At 36.5% G+C, this 19,350-nt stretch overlaps 1 protein-coding gene across 10 annotated transcripts in view; it reads right to left on the reverse strand.

Annotated features, from left to right (window-relative positions):
• The window catches only part of POC1B (POC1 centriolar protein B), a 102,224-nt gene that overhangs the window by 35,757 nt on the left and 47,117 nt on the right, over nucleotides 1-19,350 (reverse strand). For 5 of the 10 annotated variants that reach the window (XM_008004220.3, XM_073020993.1, XM_037996728.2 and 2 more), the window contains 6 exons: nucleotides 17,443-17,550; nucleotides 16,886-17,001; nucleotides 15,619-15,752; nucleotides 12,848-12,916; nucleotides 11,738-11,890; nucleotides 4,247-4,327 (listed from right to left, as the gene is read on the reverse strand). In XM_008004220.3, coding sequence (XP_008002411.1) covers nucleotides 4,247-4,327; nucleotides 11,738-11,890; nucleotides 12,848-12,916; nucleotides 15,619-15,752; nucleotides 16,886-17,001; nucleotides 17,443-17,550 — 661 coding nt within the window. Of the gene's footprint in view, nucleotides 1-4,246; nucleotides 4,328-4,624; nucleotides 4,648-11,737; nucleotides 11,891-12,847; nucleotides 12,917-15,618; nucleotides 15,753-16,885; nucleotides 17,002-17,442; nucleotides 17,551-19,350 lie in introns of all 10 variants that reach the window. The other 5 variants (XR_012094550.1, XR_012094549.1, XM_008004221.3 and 2 more) reach the window with 3 other exon arrangements.

Raw genomic sequence — 19,350 nt, forward strand, 5'->3', positions numbered from 1 at the left:
TCTCTACTAAAAAATACAAAAATTAGCTGGGCGTGATGGCAGGTGCCTGTAATCCCAACTGCTCAGGAAGCTGAGGCAGAAGAATCACTTGAACCCGAGAGGCGGAGGTTGCTGTGAGCCGAGATAGCACCACTGCACTTCAGCCTGGGTGACAGAGTGAGAGACCTTGTCTCAAAAAAGAAAAAAAAAGAAAAAAGAAAAAAGAACTGGTCAAAGGTTTTCTTCTAGAGAAGTCCTCTAGCTTACTCCAGCCCATTAATGATCTCTTCTGAATACCACCCAATAACAATCTTTCATCGACATTTATGTATACTTGACATCTAATGTTCTGAAACCAACATTGATTTCTTCTTACTCAGTTAGTTCTGTCCAGCTAGATTGTTTGTTTCTTGAGGTCAGGCAGCCAGCTTGGTATCTCCCTCAGCATCTCATGTGATGCCTTCATGCAGGGCATCTTTAACTATTTTGACTGATAGAACATCAAAAGACTGTAGATCTTGGATTTTTTTCTATAACATAACTGCATGTTTATCGTAAATTAATTTGACTTGAAAGAAATAATATCCCTAATTCTAAAGAAATGCATACACATATTCTGCATTATGTTCTTATTAAGCACAGTTGCCAGGATGAAGATGAGAACACCGTGTCAACTCTGAGAAGAGTCCAGTATTTTGGCAATCAAAGGAACAACAGCAAGATTATCAACTTCATTTTGTTCATTTGTAAGACAATAAAATTAATACATCAGAATTTAAGAATTTTCCTAAAGATAAAAAAAGTAATAATCCTAGAGTCTTTTAAGATAAATTTTATTTACAGTTAGTTTAAAACTCTTTTTTTTTTTTTTTTTTTTGAGACGGAGTCTCATTCTGTTGCCCAGGCTGGAGTGCAGTGGCACAATCTCGGCTCACTGCAACCTCCACCTCCCGGGTTCAAGCAGTTCTCCTGCCTCAGCCTCTCAAGTAGCTGGAATTATAGGCACACACCACCAGGCCCAGTTAATTTTTGTATTTTTAGTAGAGACAGTGTTTTGTCACGTTGGCCAGGCTAGTCCGGAACCCCTGACCTCAGGTGATGCACCTGCCTTGGCCTTCCAAAGGGCTAGGATTACAGGTGTAAGGCACTGTGCCCAGCCAGTTTAAAACTCTTTATATTAGGATACAGGAAACAAATTCTTATCTTGCTTGTCTTTTTAGAAGAGAGGAGTGGGACATCCCATGTAGCCACACCACATGTCAATGCTAATGATAAATGCCCTAGCATAATTTTGATAGAATCCTGGTCTAGTTCTAACTACGAAATGAAAACATTAAAAGACTCAAATGGAATCTTGAACTAAATAATCTTTAGAAAATTAGTACATAATTGACAATATAATCAGAATAAAGAGTCAGGAATTTGAGAACAACAATTTAAAACTATGTTTATATGGCCATCAGTATATTCCTTTACAGAAACTTTTTTTTTTTTTTTTTAACAAGAAAGCTTTAAAAATAGAGATTAGTAACAGCTTATTTTGATCCACAAATATTGTGTCAAATTTCCTGCTTGGCATTAGAGACACAAGTGCAAGCCACAAAGATACCACCTGTTAAAGACTGTATGCCACAATTTCTTCTCAGTAGTGAGAAGACATCAGAGCACAGACATTGGTACACTTGGGTCTACAAATCTTCCTGAATATAATATTAAATCAAGTGAAAGTAGAAATAGAGGCCATTTCTTACACCATAACAAACTTCTTTTATGCTACTAAGAAATTTGACAAATTAAGGTTTAAAGAGACATCTTTTTCATGTCCTATCTTGATGAAATGAATATTTAAGGAAATGTCCAGTCTACAAAAACCAAACAAATCAACCCTCAAAAGAAACAGTAACTACAATAACAATAACAAAAATTACCTTTAAACACTACTTTTTTTGGCTTCCAGTATTTCTCCAGGTTTTTAAATTACAATCACATGCAAAGTACACACCCAAAATATTGAATGCAATTGTGCTTCATGCCAAAGCAGAAAAAAATCCCCTTTACAATTATGTCTGATTTGTTGTGCAGAAGCAAAAGAGAAACCGTCAATGTAGGGAGGAGACTATAATTAAGGCTTATTTACCACTATATTAATGGAAAGATGAATAGTTGAAAAAGTAATTTTATTTTAGTTTTCTAACCAATTATCTATCATTGAACTAAAAGAAAGAGATACATATTGAAAATTTAAAGAAAAGCCCTTTGGAGATACTCTTTTAAAAGTCTAACTGCTTTATGAGCATCTATGTCTTCAGAAGGCACTATTAAAATAAAGTCCTTATACCTTGCTTGGCAGCATGCAGGTATCTTCCAGATTATAATCTATCTAGATGGGAGTTTATTAGCATAATCTCAAACCAATTTATAGCAAACAAGACTTTGTTTTCTTGTGTTTTATTTTTGTTTGTTTGCTGGATTTTCATATACTATCAAGTATACAATTCAAAGTAACAGTGGAGTCTTCCTTTTAATGCTTATATATTGGGTGAAACCACGTGAAGTCATTGATATTAGACTGTTTTTGCCTACAAAATGACAATTTCATATAATTCAACCTAATATTATCCTTTGTGGATAATAATTTTACTCTTCCATTTTATTATTCTGTTTTGTAGCACAGCTATTAAATGTCATGTTTGTTATACAGAATTGTCTTCTCAACATTCCACATACCCCATATATTCCTTGAGTTATGGTCCTGTAGTATAAATGTATACTATAATAGATACATACAATCTACAATAGATATGTACAATCTATACTACTAGGGACATCATGTTGTCCCTTGCTAGGAGGCAGTTATGCCTACCTCAATAGCACCGTCTGTCAAAACTGTCTGGATTCCTCACGTAATGAGACTTTGCAAAACTTGAAGAGTACTGGCAGGGACAGTGAGTCTCAAAAGGTGGATCAAACATTTTTAATGATCTATGATATTTTCTAGGCCAGGAATGTGGAATTTTAGTCTACTGACTACCTCACAAAGAGGCAGCACATCTCATAAACCTCCTATCTTTTTGCTCCTTCTTGCTACAGAGGGAAAAAACTAACTCATCAGATTTTGTAAATTTCTACAACCTGCATTTGGAGTAATTCATTGAACATAAATGTATTGAAGACCTACTATAAGCCAAGTACTGTGGCAAGTTGTACACATCCCATTAATTTTTAATTTCTTAAATTATTAATGTAGCAATGCTGCTAGAGTTATAAACATGAATACTGTAAGCAACAAGACCACAGACTGGTTTGAAGTCCTAGTGGTCACCAGTGATTCTTGGAATTCCCTTTAACAATCAGCCCATTAGTTACCCTCACTTGGTTTTTGTCACTGAAGCTCCTAGTGAGAGATCTAGGAGTCTTCTCTGCTGTGGGATTAACAATGAAAGGACCCTTGAATAATTAGAATGCTTTCTGGTACAAGATAGACTCAAAATGGACTAGTCTTCAGTAGAATTCCTCTATAATAGATACTATTCTTGAGCTCTATTAGAGAATTTGTAATATCATAATGTCAGGGTTTTATTTTGACTACAAATTAAAAATGTACCCCAAATATTTAACTAAACTGACATCATAGCAGTAGTGTCATCAAAGACCACACCATTCTTCCCAATTGTTCTTACAATTAGTTTTGCACTGACTGGCAGGATCAACTGTGGCATTGGAAAGAGTAAGCAGAATCCTAAATGGAAAGGCTAAAATTCTTAATCTTTGAAGATTTTGAAAACACTGAATAAATAAATTTTATATATGTAATTTCTATAAACAAAATTGTAAGTAGTAGAAATACTTAATTTATGGATAATCCATCAAAAGAGATTAACAAAGGGCAGTGCTGTTTTTCTTACAGCTTCTAATGAGAAGACTAGAAGTAAGTTTAGCACCTCCGAAGGACAAATAACACAACAGGAATCAGCTCTGCAACAGCATGTGAAATGTCACCTGGGTGGCATCTTAATACATGAGACAGTGGGTATGGATTAGACTCAGCTTGGGGACCTCAAAGTAAAAGCTTTCCTGGAAGTTGGTGCTGCTCCCCCTTGTGGTAAACTATTTAGATGCATTGTAAATATGACTACAAAGTTCTTCCTATACTAAAATGTTAGGCTACATAGCCCATGTTTTATCTCCTCCCCCCACATTTTTGAACGAAAATGGATTATGCCAAATGATTAAATACCACTTAAGTGTCAAAAAAACCCCAACTTACTGTGGTAGAATCAAAAGAAAGTATATCCACAACAGGGGGAGTAGAGATCTGCAAATCGATTACCTCAAGCTTTGGATTAATCTGTGTATATACATAAAAAAAAAATTATGAGATTTTCATACCATAAGAAACCAAATGCTATTTGTAAAAACCTGGAGAGCATTTTCTAATATATTCTAAAATTAAAATATATTGGTATATTTATTACTATGGATGACAAAATTTTAAGCAAAATGTTAGCCTACCAATTCTATCAACGTATAAGAAAAGATCATTTTGACAAGGTTGAATTTGCCCCATAAATAAAAGCTTTTCACTTTAGAAAATCAATGTAATTTACCTAAAAAGGAATATTAAAAATAAAACAAAATGACCCACCTCAAAAGATGAAGAAAAAAATCCTAGCCAGTTCAGTAAGAAAAGGAAATAAAAGGTATTAAGATAACAATTAGAAAGAAATAATATTCTCATTCATATATAATGTTATCTAGAATCTATTGCTAAATCATTAGAATATTCAGAATTTAATAAGATTGTTAGTCCCGAAATCAATATATGAAATCAACTGCATTTCTGGATTCTAGCACACAGTTAGAAAATGCAAAATTTTAAAGGACGGCATTTGCAATACCATAAAAGTTTAAAAATGCATCAGAATAAACACACAAAAATGTGTAAGATCTTATGGAAAAGAATAAAACTTATGTTAACATTAAAGAAACCTGTATCATAAAGAGCTCAAAACCAGAGTGCTGTATATATGGAAAATAAATATATTCAGAACATTAGTAATGAGAAAAGTAGAAATTAAAGCAAAATACCACTTAATACCTATTAGACTGCAAACACTAGAAAGCTCAATGATGCCCACAGTGTTTGTAGCAGCATTGTTTGTAATGGCCAAAAAAACTATTGGAAGTACCCTAAGTGTCTATCAACAGTAAAACAGGTTGTGAGAATGACTATAGTGACAAATTCACTGGAATGCAATACAGCAATGAAAACAATTTATGAATGCATGAAATCTGAATTCATATGTATGAATCTCAGGACTTCAATGTTAAATTAAAAAATCAGTTACAGAAAAAATATATTCAGTATAATTTCATTTATATAAAGTTCAAACTCATTCAAAATTAAACAATAATTATAGATTCAAATATATAAAGTTACAAAGAAAAGCAACGGAATGAATACCTAGAGTAGTGACTTTGAGGGAGGCTATTTCAGAATTTGAAAAGACAAAAAAATTGAAAATAAAATTGAAACATTATGAATACAAAGAAGTAAACAAAGAGCAACAAAGCTAGCAGAGCTTTATATCAAATGAACACTTCAATATAAAGCATTATATTGTACATGGTACAATATAAAGTACCAATAAGTGTACTAAAGAACCTTAAGGAAGAAACTATCGACTGAGTGCTTCTCAGGGTGTCCAATCTTTTGCTTTCCCTGGCCCACAATGGAAGAAGAATTGTCTTGGGCCACACATAAAATACACTAACATTAATGATAGCTGATGAGCTAAAAAAAAAAAAAAAATTGCAAAAATATCTCATAATGTTTTAAGACAGTTTATGAATTTGTGTTGGGCTGGATTCAAAGCCAGCATGTGACCTGTGGGCTGGACAAGCTTGGCTCAGATAGTGAGAAAGGCTTCCTATGGAGGAAACATGGCATATGATGGCTCCTTAATAAAAGATCTAGAAAACAAAAACGGAGAGGGAGATGAGTAAAAGAGCATTCTTCATGGCATAGTGGAAGAACGCTGACATACTTTCACACGGGGTAGAAAGAAGAAGGTTGTCAAGGTTCAAATTGTGAAGGGTGAAAGAATTTGGGAAGGCACAGAAAGTTGGAAGCTAAAATGTGCTGAATTGAAAGAGTAATCTGACAGACACATAAAGTATCATGAATAAATTAGGGATGGCAGTGAGGACACTACAGTGTTAATCCAGGTCTGTAGTGATGAAGTCTTGGCCAGTGATAAGAGGAGTGGAATAATTTTTAAAGCACTTACCATGTTTGATGGGTATGGCTGTGGTTTTAGAAATAGTAAAAGCATTTTATAACTATCCAGCCAATGTGTTGAAGGGGAGGTATAACTGCTGTGCTATAGTAAAGAAGGAATAAAGCTGTGCATGGTGAGGATGCGGGACGATCAGCTCATCTAGCCAAAACCGTTGTCTCTTCCTGGCTGTCCCACAAAGCAGAAAACAAACACAGCCTCCTGCCATTAACTCTAAGTCCAGAGTTGAGGCAAAGAACAGAAATGTGAGAGTGACTTGTTTTCCTTTTAATCTTAAGACTCGCTGTCCAGAGACTGCTTGCATACGTTTTATTCTTTTTTATCTACTGCCACCTAGTGTAGACAGAAAATTATTTACCTGCGAAAATACAATCTAGTTGCACCATCTGAAATTGAAACTGCTCAAGAAATCTAAATCACATAGAGTCAGCACCTGTCATAAAAAAACAAAATCCTTGACCTACAAGTCCTGATGTAATTAACAGTATTTAACTGCATAAGTCGCTGTCACACAAGTTAAATAGAGCCGGAAGTTCTTACTAAGCAACATTTATAGTCCTCTCCATAAAGAAAATATGCTGAGGGGGTGATACAGTTAAATTCTTTGCTAGCTAACTTCCAGGAATACTAACAGTACCTTGTAGCTCCTGATATTTATTAAAGGGAAGAATATGTTAATAATTAGAGTTGCCTTGAAATGAAGTGGGCTGCCTATGAGAGGCCAAGTTCTCCATGGCTGAACAACGATATATAACTGGGACTAATGAATGACGCAAGGGTTAGCCTGTACGACCTCAAAGGTACCATCCCACATCCCCCTCTGAGATTCTCTGTGTCCATGATACTGAGGAGTCCATGAACATAAAACCTCTACTAATAAATTCCATAGGCCTTCACCAGACTACAAGCTTCTGAGGGGCAAGGAGTACGCCCATCTTGTTCACTGCTGCATACTCTAAAGCTAGTACAACATCCAGCACACAGATACTTTAATACCTGGTAACAGGATAAAATGTAATTTTGTTTATATTGAAGCATTACATCAAAGTGGTTAAAAACGCAGAATGGAACCAGAGTGCCTGGGTTGAAATTCTAGTGCTGCCACTTACTAACTTTAAGATTTAACTAACATACACCTCAATTTCTCATGGGATAATAGTGGTACTTATTTCACTGAGATTTTAGGAATATTCACTTAATTTGTATAAAACACTTAGAACAGTCTTGTATAACTGTTAGACTTTATCATCATGTAATGAACATCAACTGAGGCCTGAAAGAGTATAAACATATACCACAGTTAGAAGTAGAATACAAAATGGATAGACAAGTGGTCATTTTAAAAAATCATAAATGGTGGTGTTTTCAACCTTACTAGAAGATTGAGATAAAAGTCCAATCTCAGACTTAAAGACTTAAATTGGGCCGGGCGCGGTGGCTCACCCCTGTAATCCCAGCACTTTGGGAGGCCGAGGTGGGCGGATCACAAGGTCAGGAGATCGAGACCATGGTGAAACCCCGTCTCTACTAAAAATAGAAAAAATTAGCCGGGCGCAGTGGCGGGCGCCTGTAGTCCCAGCTACTCGGGAGGCTGAGGCAGGAGAATGGCGTGAACCCGGGAGGCGGAGCTTGCAGTGAGCTGAGATTGCGCCACTGCACTCCAGCCTGGGCGACAGAGCGAGACTCCGTCTCAAAAAAAAAAAAAAAAAAAAAAAAAAAAAAAAAGACTTAAATTGATCACTTGTACTTCTCAACAATGAATCACGGTCAGACTATCACAAAATATTATTATATAAATATTTGGTTAAGGTAAAGGACATTTTCCTTCCTGCTAAATATCATAACAGAATTTCATATGCAATTTTATATGTTAAGGTAATCTCAAATGGCCATAAAAAACTGAAAGTCATCAGAACATTATTTTATTAAAAAATCTGTTTAACTAATTATAATCCCTGCTTACAATATTCTGCAATTCTCCTAGAATAACTATTTTGATGCTTTACTGTCATTAAGAGCTATGGCCATCCCTTAGAATGGCTCTACTCTCTTCTCATCAAAATATGTAAGAAAGAAGGGGACTGCTCAGGAGAAAAATATCACACGCACACACTGACGGAACGTCTGGTTTTGTCTAGGGGCAGGACAATGCAATTCAACTCAAGACAGTCTGAAGAAGATATAGTCAGCATGAACTAGTGATGTGCTATAGCACAATGTGGGTAGGGTCAAGACACCTTGTGTAAAAATGGGGCTTCTTTCCCACCAAAAAAAAAAAGAGAGAGAAAGGTGCTGTTCTCATGTTTTAAATTAAGATGGAGTGCCCAGGCCAGGAGTACTACGAAGGATCTGTAGTTAGATAAGTAGGAAGAACTCGGGAGGGGCCTATTTCACATAGAGAGAATTTGATATTTCATGCCTTCTTTCATGTGGCCTCCTTCTCTCATTTATCTAAAAAGTAATCTGGCTATCACCCCCTCTATCCATGTAGGAATTAGTAATTTATATATTTAGTCAGCTGGTACCCAAGATCTAAGACTCTGCAGGATTCCCCACCTTCAAACAAGTGAAGCGCTTAAAGCTAGCAAAGGGGTGGCTTTTGCAAAAGGCCAAACTGTTTTACTCAGCAGATTGAGATTATGCAATTCAGATGAGTCTCAAAGAAAACATAATACAAATCATAGAAATGTTATCTTGTTTCAAACCCAGAAATAAAACACTCATGGTCACTGCAGAGAAAGAAAAATTCATCAGTTCACTTAGATACCATTTATTCTACATATTTTAATAAGATCTATTTATTTTCCTTAAATCCTAATACTGACTTCAAAAAAAAGATTTCCTAGTTTTAAATATTTTCCAAGTAACTGTATGTAAATTTGCCTAAAGCTTTGAAAAAAACTTAATCTACTGAATTAGTGTTTCAAAATAAAGTTTACTAATGATAAATGAACACAGCACAACTTTTATTCTAACTATTCCATTCTAACTGAAAGTTTTGAACTAAGTAGTCTTTGGCTTTGTGAGGGATCCATATTTATTAATTTGAAGTAGAGTCTTTAAAACACAATTTGGTACTTAACAATTATTTATTCATAATACTAAAGTTGTTCCCTGTCTAGAAAGTTCATAACCTTGACTTTTTTTATAAGAGATTTTCTTTTTCTTTTTTTTTTTTTTGAGATGGATTCTCGCTCTGTCGCCCAGGCTGGAGTGCAGTGGCACAATCTTGGCTCACTGCAACCTTCCAGGTTCAAGCGATTCTCCTGCCTCAGCCTCTTGAGCAGCTGGGATTATAGGCACGCACCACCACGTCCAGCTAATTTTTGTATTTTTAGTAGAGACGGGGTTTCACCATGTTGGTCAGGCTAGTCTCGAACTCCTGACTTCATGATCCACCCACCTCAGCCTTCCAAAGTGTTGGGATTGCTGGTGTGAGCCACCGCACCTGGCCCAAGAGATTTTTAAGGAAAAAAAAAAAAAAAAGAGACAATTACAACAATTGATTGTACACATATAGAATCCTATCACTCTTCTGGCATTTTATATCACAGGGCCTCAAAGTGTTTTACAAAAGCAAGTCATGTTTTATACTTAATTTAAGCAGCCATGTGTGTTTACAGATAATTTAAACTGTGTACACAGAGGCTGACTATGTCAAGGTCACAAAAAAAATTCAGTCACAAGATTCAGCATTTTGTATAGTGCAATTGAACTCTAATTCCATGATGAAGAAAAGTCAGTGTTTAATATAAATTTTAAGGGTATATGTGAAAAATTTGTTTGAGAGTGGCTTTGCATGGCCTGGGTCATCCTGACCCAGCAACGCAAAACAACCCAGCTGGTTTAATGGCTTTTTGGCTGTATCATAAGAGCAGAGCCACTCAGGCAACTCTTTGACATTTTAAAGAAAGCCTAGCACTCTGAAATGAACTGGGGCTGACAGTAAATCAGAGAAAAAAGGGCTTGAATCTCTGTGCTGAGGTGAGTGTGGAGTCATGGAAATATCACTTAATTCACGAGGAAAGCAGTCTCGGAATCAGCCTGCAGTTCTGCCATCCAACGCCCTGGAAAGTGGCCAAACGGATATTTCCCTCCTGATCAATCCTGGCCAAGCCACAAGATGACAGAATAAAAACACCAAGAGTTAATAAACCAACTTGGATAATACAAGAAAAGAATACTCAAGTTAAATTAAAATATATTTCACATGTATTTTATATGAATTTATATGATCACAGGGGATAAGAAATATAACTAGAAACAGAAGCAAAAAAAGTGAAAACCAAATTAGATTACATTTTTTTCTTTAAAATAGAAGAAAAATGATAACACAGCAAGTAATACAAAGAAGTGGTAACATGATTAATACTTTAGAAGAACTGAAAAGATTGTCAGAAGTTGGAAAAGACGAAGATAATAGCCAAGAACTGAAAGTCAACACTACCAAGGAAAAGCAAAGACAGAAATCCCAAGACATGGCTGGATTAAACAAAATCTAGAAAATAGTTTAAAAAACAAAGAACAAAAACATATACTTAGATGCACAACTGGAGACTAGCAGAAGTGCCTGAGATAACAGCAAAGACCAAGACTAAGGAAAACGAAATGAAAGAAGTGATGTGGGTGAGGGTACATGGAATCACAGCATGAACAGTGAATGAGGCTACTGTGCATTGCCGCTCAGGAATACATCTCAAGAACTCAAAATACCTAACTCTAAAAGTAAAGAGACTGCCAGTGATAAAAATTCAGACGAACAGGTAATTTCTGACATCAGCTCTTAAAAGAGAAATGGCTGAAGAAGAATCATGCAAAATAAGAATAGGCTAACATCGGCTAAGCATCTAGCAAAGATAAATCTCTCTTTGAAGACAAAAGAACACTTAAGTCATAACATTTAAATTCATAGGACCTAAGGGAATTTGTCAACAAAAACCTACAATTAAATAGATAATTATATATGTAAAATATATACAGGCAATAAAATTGTCTTAATTGTTAGATTTAATCACTAAGTCTCTTCTTTTACCTGTCCATAAGATTTTCTTTTTGCTATAAAAGAGTTTTAAGCTACCTATTTCAATAACCATTATAAAAATTTTTGCCCTTCAGCCTTATTCTCATGACAGCCATCACATGACCTCCCTAAATACACCTAGAATATAAAGCTCGTTCAGACTTCACAGTCACCAGAGGCCTTAGATTTAATTTCTCATTTCCTATTACTATCAACACCATTTTTTAGCTTTATTTCTAGGCCTTCAAGAAACAAATATAAAACTTTATTCACACTATAGTGAAAACAATTGTTTATCAAAGCGCTGCTGTTTTAAGTCAGCACTAGGTTTTATATATAAAATATAAATATATATATATTCAGTAATTTCAAACACCTCCTTGACCAAAAGCCTCAAAATGTACACAAAATGTAGGACAAATATGCACAAAATACTCACTTCTACAGTCTCAACTTTTTCCTCATGGGGGTGTGGTGTTCTTGGGTAGATATCAAGAAGATGTGGTGGTGAATCAAAATGTAATCTTTTGAGATTTCTTTTGTTAAGACCTTTATAAGGCAATTCATCGAAGTTAGTCCTCCATAATAAGACCTATGAAAAAAGTCAATGATGTTGCAGTTATTGACTTGCATGTACAAGCAACAGAGCTGATTTTAAAACCCACAATATACAGAATTGTCCCCCAAAGTAGAAAGGGTAGATATATACTTCAACTATGTTACTATTTCTCAATATCTTTTTTAAGGTGTGATTGAGGGAGAGATTTAGCATTTTGAATTGCCTTCATGTCTGATTTAAAATTCATATTAAGAAAATATCTGGTCTTAAAATCCTCTTTTTGTTTTTTGGTCAAAGTCCAATTTTGGACTTGATCACTTTATTCCATAAATCTGGCCATGAATGGCTTTTGGTTATTTCAAATAAATGCAGATTTGCTATATAAATGATTTATATTTACCGTCCTCAAGAAGCTTAAGATTAGGCAATGATTCAAGCAAAAGTGCTACAAAATTACTGAAGGTGGACACATAGTGTCAGTTACATGTATAGTTAAGTGTAAAATGAGCAAAAGAAAATAACTATTTGAATTCCCAAAACTTAGAACTGGCTCTGTTTCAACTATGAGATAGCAGACTTCGTGGTACTGATTAAAATATAGGAGGCCGAGACGGGTGGATCACAAGGTCAGGAGATCGAGACCATCCTGGCTAGCATGGTGAAACCCCGTCTCTACTAAAAAAATACAAAAAACTAGCCGGGCGCCGTGGCGGGCACCTGTAGTCCCAGCTACTCGGGAGGCTGACGCAGGAGAATGGCGTGAACCCGGGAGGCGGAGCTTGCAGTGAGCTGAGATCCGGCCACAGCACTCCAACCTGGGCGACAGAGCGAGACTCCGTCTCAAAAAAAAAAAAAAAAAAAAAAAAAAAAAAATAAGCTCATCACCAACCATCTTAACATATATAAACTAGCTGGTTATAAAACTCTTAGCTGAGGTCAAGGATTCTTTTACCTTAACCAAATCAAAGAGGAGCTGAAAGATTTACAAACCTGTGTGTCTGCACCTCCTGATGCAAATAGCTCTCCACCTTTTGAAAATGAAACAGTAAAGACAGGTCCCTGAGAAATAAACGGAGATAAAGAAAAAAAAGTACTTGGTAATGGTTTCTCGTGGCCAAGAAGACTTTGGATATCAATTTCTCATCCTAATTTATGCATACTACTCATGCAATAAGTCTGATAAAACATATCAGTTGCTAGCAACTAATGCTGGCAGAGTAAAGATAATCAAAGAATCAACCCAATCATATTAAAGCACAAATAAATGATACTAAAAAGTACTAAAAATTAATTTAAAAAATAACCTTCTCCTTTCAAGAAAAGCTTGTATATATGTAAGTTCATAAGAATTTCTGTTCAGACTTTCTGGCTTTGGACTCTGTATTCAACCAATCACTAGCAGAAACTGAATGATAAATACGTGGGTAATGGGAATGAGGCTATTTACATAAAGTCCATTTCCTGATCAATGGGCTTCACTGAGTTCTCCCTTCACGCAGGCAACCATAAACCACTAAAAGTTCAAAGAGCAGAACAGATAGGAGGAGAGCTGTGAATGATTAAAGTCAGTATCACAATTGTGAGAAAGATGAATTGGAGTAAGATGCTTGGTTGGAGGCCAGTTAGGAAGTTACTGTAATTATCTAGGTGAGAGGTAATGAAAACCTGAAATTGAGCAGTTACTGCGGAATTAGACAAGACTGTGCTTGGCACAGTCACAAGGTGGATAGCCTCTAGGTCAACTTTTCAGTCCAGATAAGAGTAATTATTTCTTATCTCAAAAATATTATATACCATATGTTTTTAATATGTCCTTAATCTACACAAGAAAAGTTTTAGGAAAAACATCTTGTATTTTCCCAAGTAGACTATCCCACAGATTTAGGTTATAATATTAATAGCTTCATAAACACCTTCACTTCCAGACTAAAATTCCATCTTCATGTAGTGTTTTCCTACTGAAGACTGTGTTTATCTTTTTTTCCCTATTATTTTGTAGCTTTTTCATGGATATTTCAGTCCTTGGCCACTTTTATTGGTTGTGTTTATTCAGCCTAAATCCATGGATATGCATCTATTTAAGCTGGTTAGTGTTTATTTCTGCTTTACCCTAACACCACTCCAGAATAAATGATAATGCAAAGCAGGAAGTCAGGCAGAACCTGTGAAAAAGAAAGTCTTCTCTTCTAGACCACAAAGCTCATTCTATTTCTAGATATAAACAGCTTATACTTGTTAAAAGGAAGTACCTTTAAAAAAAAGAGGATGTATTCTAAAAAATTCAGAGAAGTTTGAATGCTTTCTGGAAGAAAAGAATAGTTTATATACCCCCCAAAATTTATCTAGGCTGGGCACAGTGGCTCACACCTGTAATCCCAGAACTTTGGGAGGCCGAGGCAGGCAGGCAGATTACCTGAGGTCAGGAGTTCAAAACAAGTCTGGCCAACATGGTAAAACTCTGTCTCTACTAAAAAAAGAAAAAAAAAAAAAATTAGCTGGGCATGGTGGTATGCCTGTATGAAGGCTAAGGTAGGAGAATCGCTTGAACCCAGGAGGCAGAGGTTACAGTGAGCCGAGATTGTGCCACTGCACTCCAGCCTGGGTGGCAGACTAAGACTCTATCTCAAAAATAAAGAAATAATAAATTAAAGAAATTGATCTATAATGCATTATATGCTGGGGGGGGGGGATCTTTGCACAGGCTCAGTAAAAGGCACCCCTCTTACCTACTTGGTTCTAAACCACTTGAGAAATAAGACAAGGGAATATGGCATGTGAGAACTGAAATATCACCTTTCTTTCTAATAAATGCTTGTAAAAAGAGAATGTGGCTTTTATGTTTAACACAAATAGGCTTTCTAGAACTGATGCCCAGAATGAGTCACAGGCAAACTAGACAAGGGCAGGTCTCCCCACAAGGAATATCAGAGAAAAACAGTGAAGAGGGGCTCACTCTCAAAGGCAGGAGAGTAGAAGGTGTTAGGCTGTGCTTACCCAATTTCTCCTAAACTCACCAGCAAATTAGCGGAAGGAGTGAGGGAGAGGTGTGAGAGTGGGTGTCAGGGCTAAGCAGGACAGCCTCCACATGAAGGAAAGATCTGAAATACGGAATCTACTTATCCATCACCATTTACCGAGTCAATCTATACAACATACTGATAAAGGCAGCAGTAGAGGATTCATTTAATGGCCATTGAAAGATACACATTGATTTCGACAAGAATTACAAGAAGTAATATTTCTTTTTTCTTTTTCTTTTCTTTTTTTTTTTTTTTTTTTTTTTTTTGGATACAGAGTCTTGCTTTGTTGCTGGGCTGGAATGCAGTGGCGCAATCTCAGCTTACTGCAACCTCCCCCTCCCAGGTTCAAGTGATGCCCCTGCCTCAGCCTCCCAACCAAGTAGCTTGGATTACAGAGACATGCCACCACATCTGGCTAATTTTTTGTATTTTAGTAGAGATGGGGTTTCACCATGTTGGCCAAGATGGTCTCGATCTCCTACCTCAGGTGATCCACCCGCCTCAGCCTCCCAAAGTGTTGGGATTACAGGTGTGAGCCACCGCACTTGGCCACGAATAATATTTTTAAGAGTTGCTTCCAGAGGATAAAAACAGCCATGGGAGTAAAAAATTTTTATGATAGCAGCAAATATGTGCTATGTATGGAAAAAGAATAAAGGGGTATAAAAATGGATCAAAAATTTAAAATATATATTATTTTATATTTTTATATATAAAAAGCAAGAATCTGAGTGTTAATACCGTATGTCCTTGAAGTGTATAGATGAGCCTTCCTTCTAAGAGGTCCAGAATCTTAAGGGTACCATCTGAAGAAGCTGTGATGAGGTAGTTACCCGAAGGATGGAATGATATGCAATTAACTCCACCGCTGTGAACTGATTTGTAGAAAACAAAAGCAAAAAGTTCAGAGAACAATTCTTACTTTTAAAGATACCCCAGTACCTTATTAGCAATAGGTTGCAAACAAGAACACTGTTTCCACAACAACAAAATTCTATATAGCTCACTTTTAAAATGAGTATTTTGGCATCACATAGCATTAAGCTTCCAGTTAGAGAGCCAGAATAACTTTAAAAATGAGACTGTGCCGCGGAAAGGTAATCTTACTGACCACATTACCATAAAGTCTTTGGATATATTGCCAATAAAATTGACAGTTAATTAGCTCAGATAAGGTACATAACCTAACTTCAAATTAAAGGAAATAACCAATTAGTGGCTTGGGATTAAAGGGAGAAGTGTGTGGAGACACGTTTGAAAAGGACACAGTCCTATCATCATGCTTGAGAATTTGTTTCGGGACAGCATCCTTCCAACAGGAGGCAGTATAACACAATGATCAAAAGTTAATTTTTCTATGCACTGTGTAAGCAAGAAGACCTAAGTAGTTCTACTGATTATTTGAGCAAGTTAATTACCCTATTTAAATCTCAATTTCCTTATCTTTAAAATATAATAATGATACCTCCTAGGAATATTGTTTAGATTTGGCACAGTATCTGCTACATGGTAAACACTGGATAACCTACTATGTTTAATAATAATTTGGATTTAATATAAATCCAATATAAACCAAGAAAATTCACTTCTCTTTTAGTTCAGTACATAGGCATAGTAGGTAGCTGTTTTCTACCAATTATAACACCTATTTGTGCTCACATAACTCCCTGTGATTCAGAATTCAGTCATTTCTGTCCCTGACTTCTCACGCAATGCTGACAACCAGAGTTTGAAAATCTCATAGCAACTTTTTTTTTTGTTGTTTTTTTTTTTTTGTTTTGTTTTTTAAACCAGCCCTCACATCATTTTTAAGGTCTCTTCACTTCCTGCTTTCCTTGGGCTTCTGAGACCCTGCTGTTGATGGGAACTAATTATACTATTCTCTAGCCTGTTCCAAGGCAGCCCATGACCCCAAGTAAGAGAGGGCCAAACCACACCAACAAGGAGAATCAGTCCTTCCAAGAGGAGTCCATTCAGTAACTGAGTTTTTTGTTAGGAAAATTGTTACCTTGGTAATGCTGTAGTAATTTGTTCACTCTTACATCCCAGACTTTCACAGTTTGGTCAGAACCTGCTGAAGCTATGCATGTACCACTAGGGTTGAAGTCCACAAAATTTGCAAATCTAGGAGGAAAGAATAAGATGACCTAATATTTCAATTACTTTTTGTCGTTGTTGTTGAGACGGAGTCTCACTCTTGTCACCTAGGCTGGAGTGCAGTGGCACGATCTCGGCTCACCGCAACCTCCGCCTCCTGGGTTCAAGCGATTCTCCCACCTCAGCCTCCCAAGTAGCTGGAATTACAGGCGCACACCACCATGCCGAGGTAATTTTTGTATTTTTAGTGGCAACAGGTTTTCACCATGTTGGTCAGGCTAGTCTCAAACTCCTGACCTCAGGTGATCCGCCTGCCTCAGCCTCCCAAAATGCTGGGATTACAGACGTGAGCCACCGCACTCAGCCATATTTCAATTTCTTTGCTGTCATTTCTTTATTTAAATTGTTATAATCAAATATCTCCTTAGAAAACTAACCCACATAAGTGCACAAAGAAAGTGTACTTACCCAACGGAATCTGAGAAGTTATTAACACATTGCTTATTTGTGGTATCCCAAATTTTAATAGTTTTATCCTCACTACATGACACAATTAGTCTTCCATCAGGTGAAAATCTGGAAAGAGGAAGAAAGAAGATGTTTTATGTGAAAGGCTCTGGAGAGTCACCACCTCACCTCTACACCACAAATAAATCAGGCTGTACATACAGAGACCACTGTTACCATCCCATGCAGTAAAGTCATATTCTGCAGCCAAGATCTTCATCATGACAAACAACACTCACAGACCATTAAAAGGTCAAAATATGCTATGTAGACTAACCAAGTTGCTTTTTTCCTTTTATTCTTTTATTTAAATAAGTTTTGTTTTATTGCATCTGCTTTAGGGTTTTGATTCAACTCTGCACTCACTCTAAGCCAAGTGCCTTGTATTTTGAAAAGAACTCTCTTCTATTTCGGTCACTAGACAGCATTATCCGTATGATCCAAGAGAGAGCCTTTATTACTCATCCTACCAAGCCTGCAGTGAAACTTTTTGTAAGAAAAGGAATGGTGTGTTGAGAATTAAAATTAAGTGACATCACCAACAAAAGAACCTAACTGCCCATGCCTGTAACTTCTTGGACTTGGGGAGGCCAGAGAGCTCCAATGGATTGAAAATAGGACAACTCATTTATACAGAAGAGAACAGAAGCTCCTTCATGGAGAAACCTATCATCCACATGCCCCATTAAAAAGCAAATGAGAAAAATCTCAGACATCTTGTCTACTGCTTTTATGCTGTCTATTCCTTTAAGATCCTTCCTAAGGTTCTTTTTTTATTTTTTGGCCACGATGCCTTTTAAATATAAATAGAAGAGCAGAAGACCACAGAGAAAATAAAAACAAATTTTAGACTATTAGAAAACTATGAATACTATTTTTATTATATTTTAACAGTAACAAAAACCAAAAAAGACAGATTTAGGTCACAGACTATGTTTCAATTTTATTTGTAGTTTCCCTCTACGCCCAGAGTAAAGATTAAGTCAACAATTAAGAGTGTGGAATATAATTGAAGATTTTTATTTTTGTTCTCTCCCTACTCCCATTCTTAAGGCTGACCTAAAATTAACTCTTTGTGACAGAAACTTTGCATCTGGCGTTCACAGATTCACACAGAAAAAAGACACACAGAAGCATAATTAAGTTCCATGTGAAATAATATTTAAAAATCAAGAAGGCTTGGTGCAGTGGCTCATGCCCGTAATCCCAGCACTTTGGGAGGCTAAGGCAGGCGATCACCTGAGGTCAGGAGTTCGAGACCAGCCTGGCCAACATGGTGAAACCCTGTCTCCACTAAAATAGCCAGGCGTGGTGGCAGGCGCCTATAATCCCAGCTACTCAGGAGGCTGAGGCAGGAAAATCACCTGAACCCAGGAGGCAGAGGTTGCAGTGAGCTGAGATTGTGCCACTGCACTCCAGCCTGGGTGACACAGTGAGACTTGCCTCAGAAAAAAAAAAAAAATAAAAAAGCAAGGAAATAACTTTTCAAGGAAAAATTTTCCATGCTGGGTAGTTTACCCTGATTTTACAGAAAGTAATAATTTATTAATATTTTCTTTCAGAAAATGTGAGAAAAATTCAAATATGAAGGCAGTATTATAAAAAGGCTCCAAATAGAGAAAGCTTGTATATAGACCCTGGGGAAAAAAATCTACTCAGATAAACATGGCATAATAATTACAAAAAACTGGCCAGGTGTGGTGGCTCATGCCTATAATCCCAGCAGCTTGGGAGGCCGAGGTGGGCGGATCACCTGAGGTCAGGAGTTCGAGACCAGTCTGGCCAACATTGTGAAACCCCATGTCTACTAAAAAATACAAAAATTAGTGCGGCATGGTGGCAGGTGCCTGTAATCCCAGCTACTCAGGA

The sequence above is a fragment of the Chlorocebus sabaeus genome, chromosome 11 (genome assembly GCF_047675955.1).
Source record: "Chlorocebus sabaeus isolate Y175 chromosome 11, mChlSab1.0.hap1, whole genome shotgun sequence".
Taxonomy (NCBI): Eukaryota; Metazoa; Chordata; class Mammalia; order Primates; family Cercopithecidae; genus Chlorocebus; species Chlorocebus sabaeus.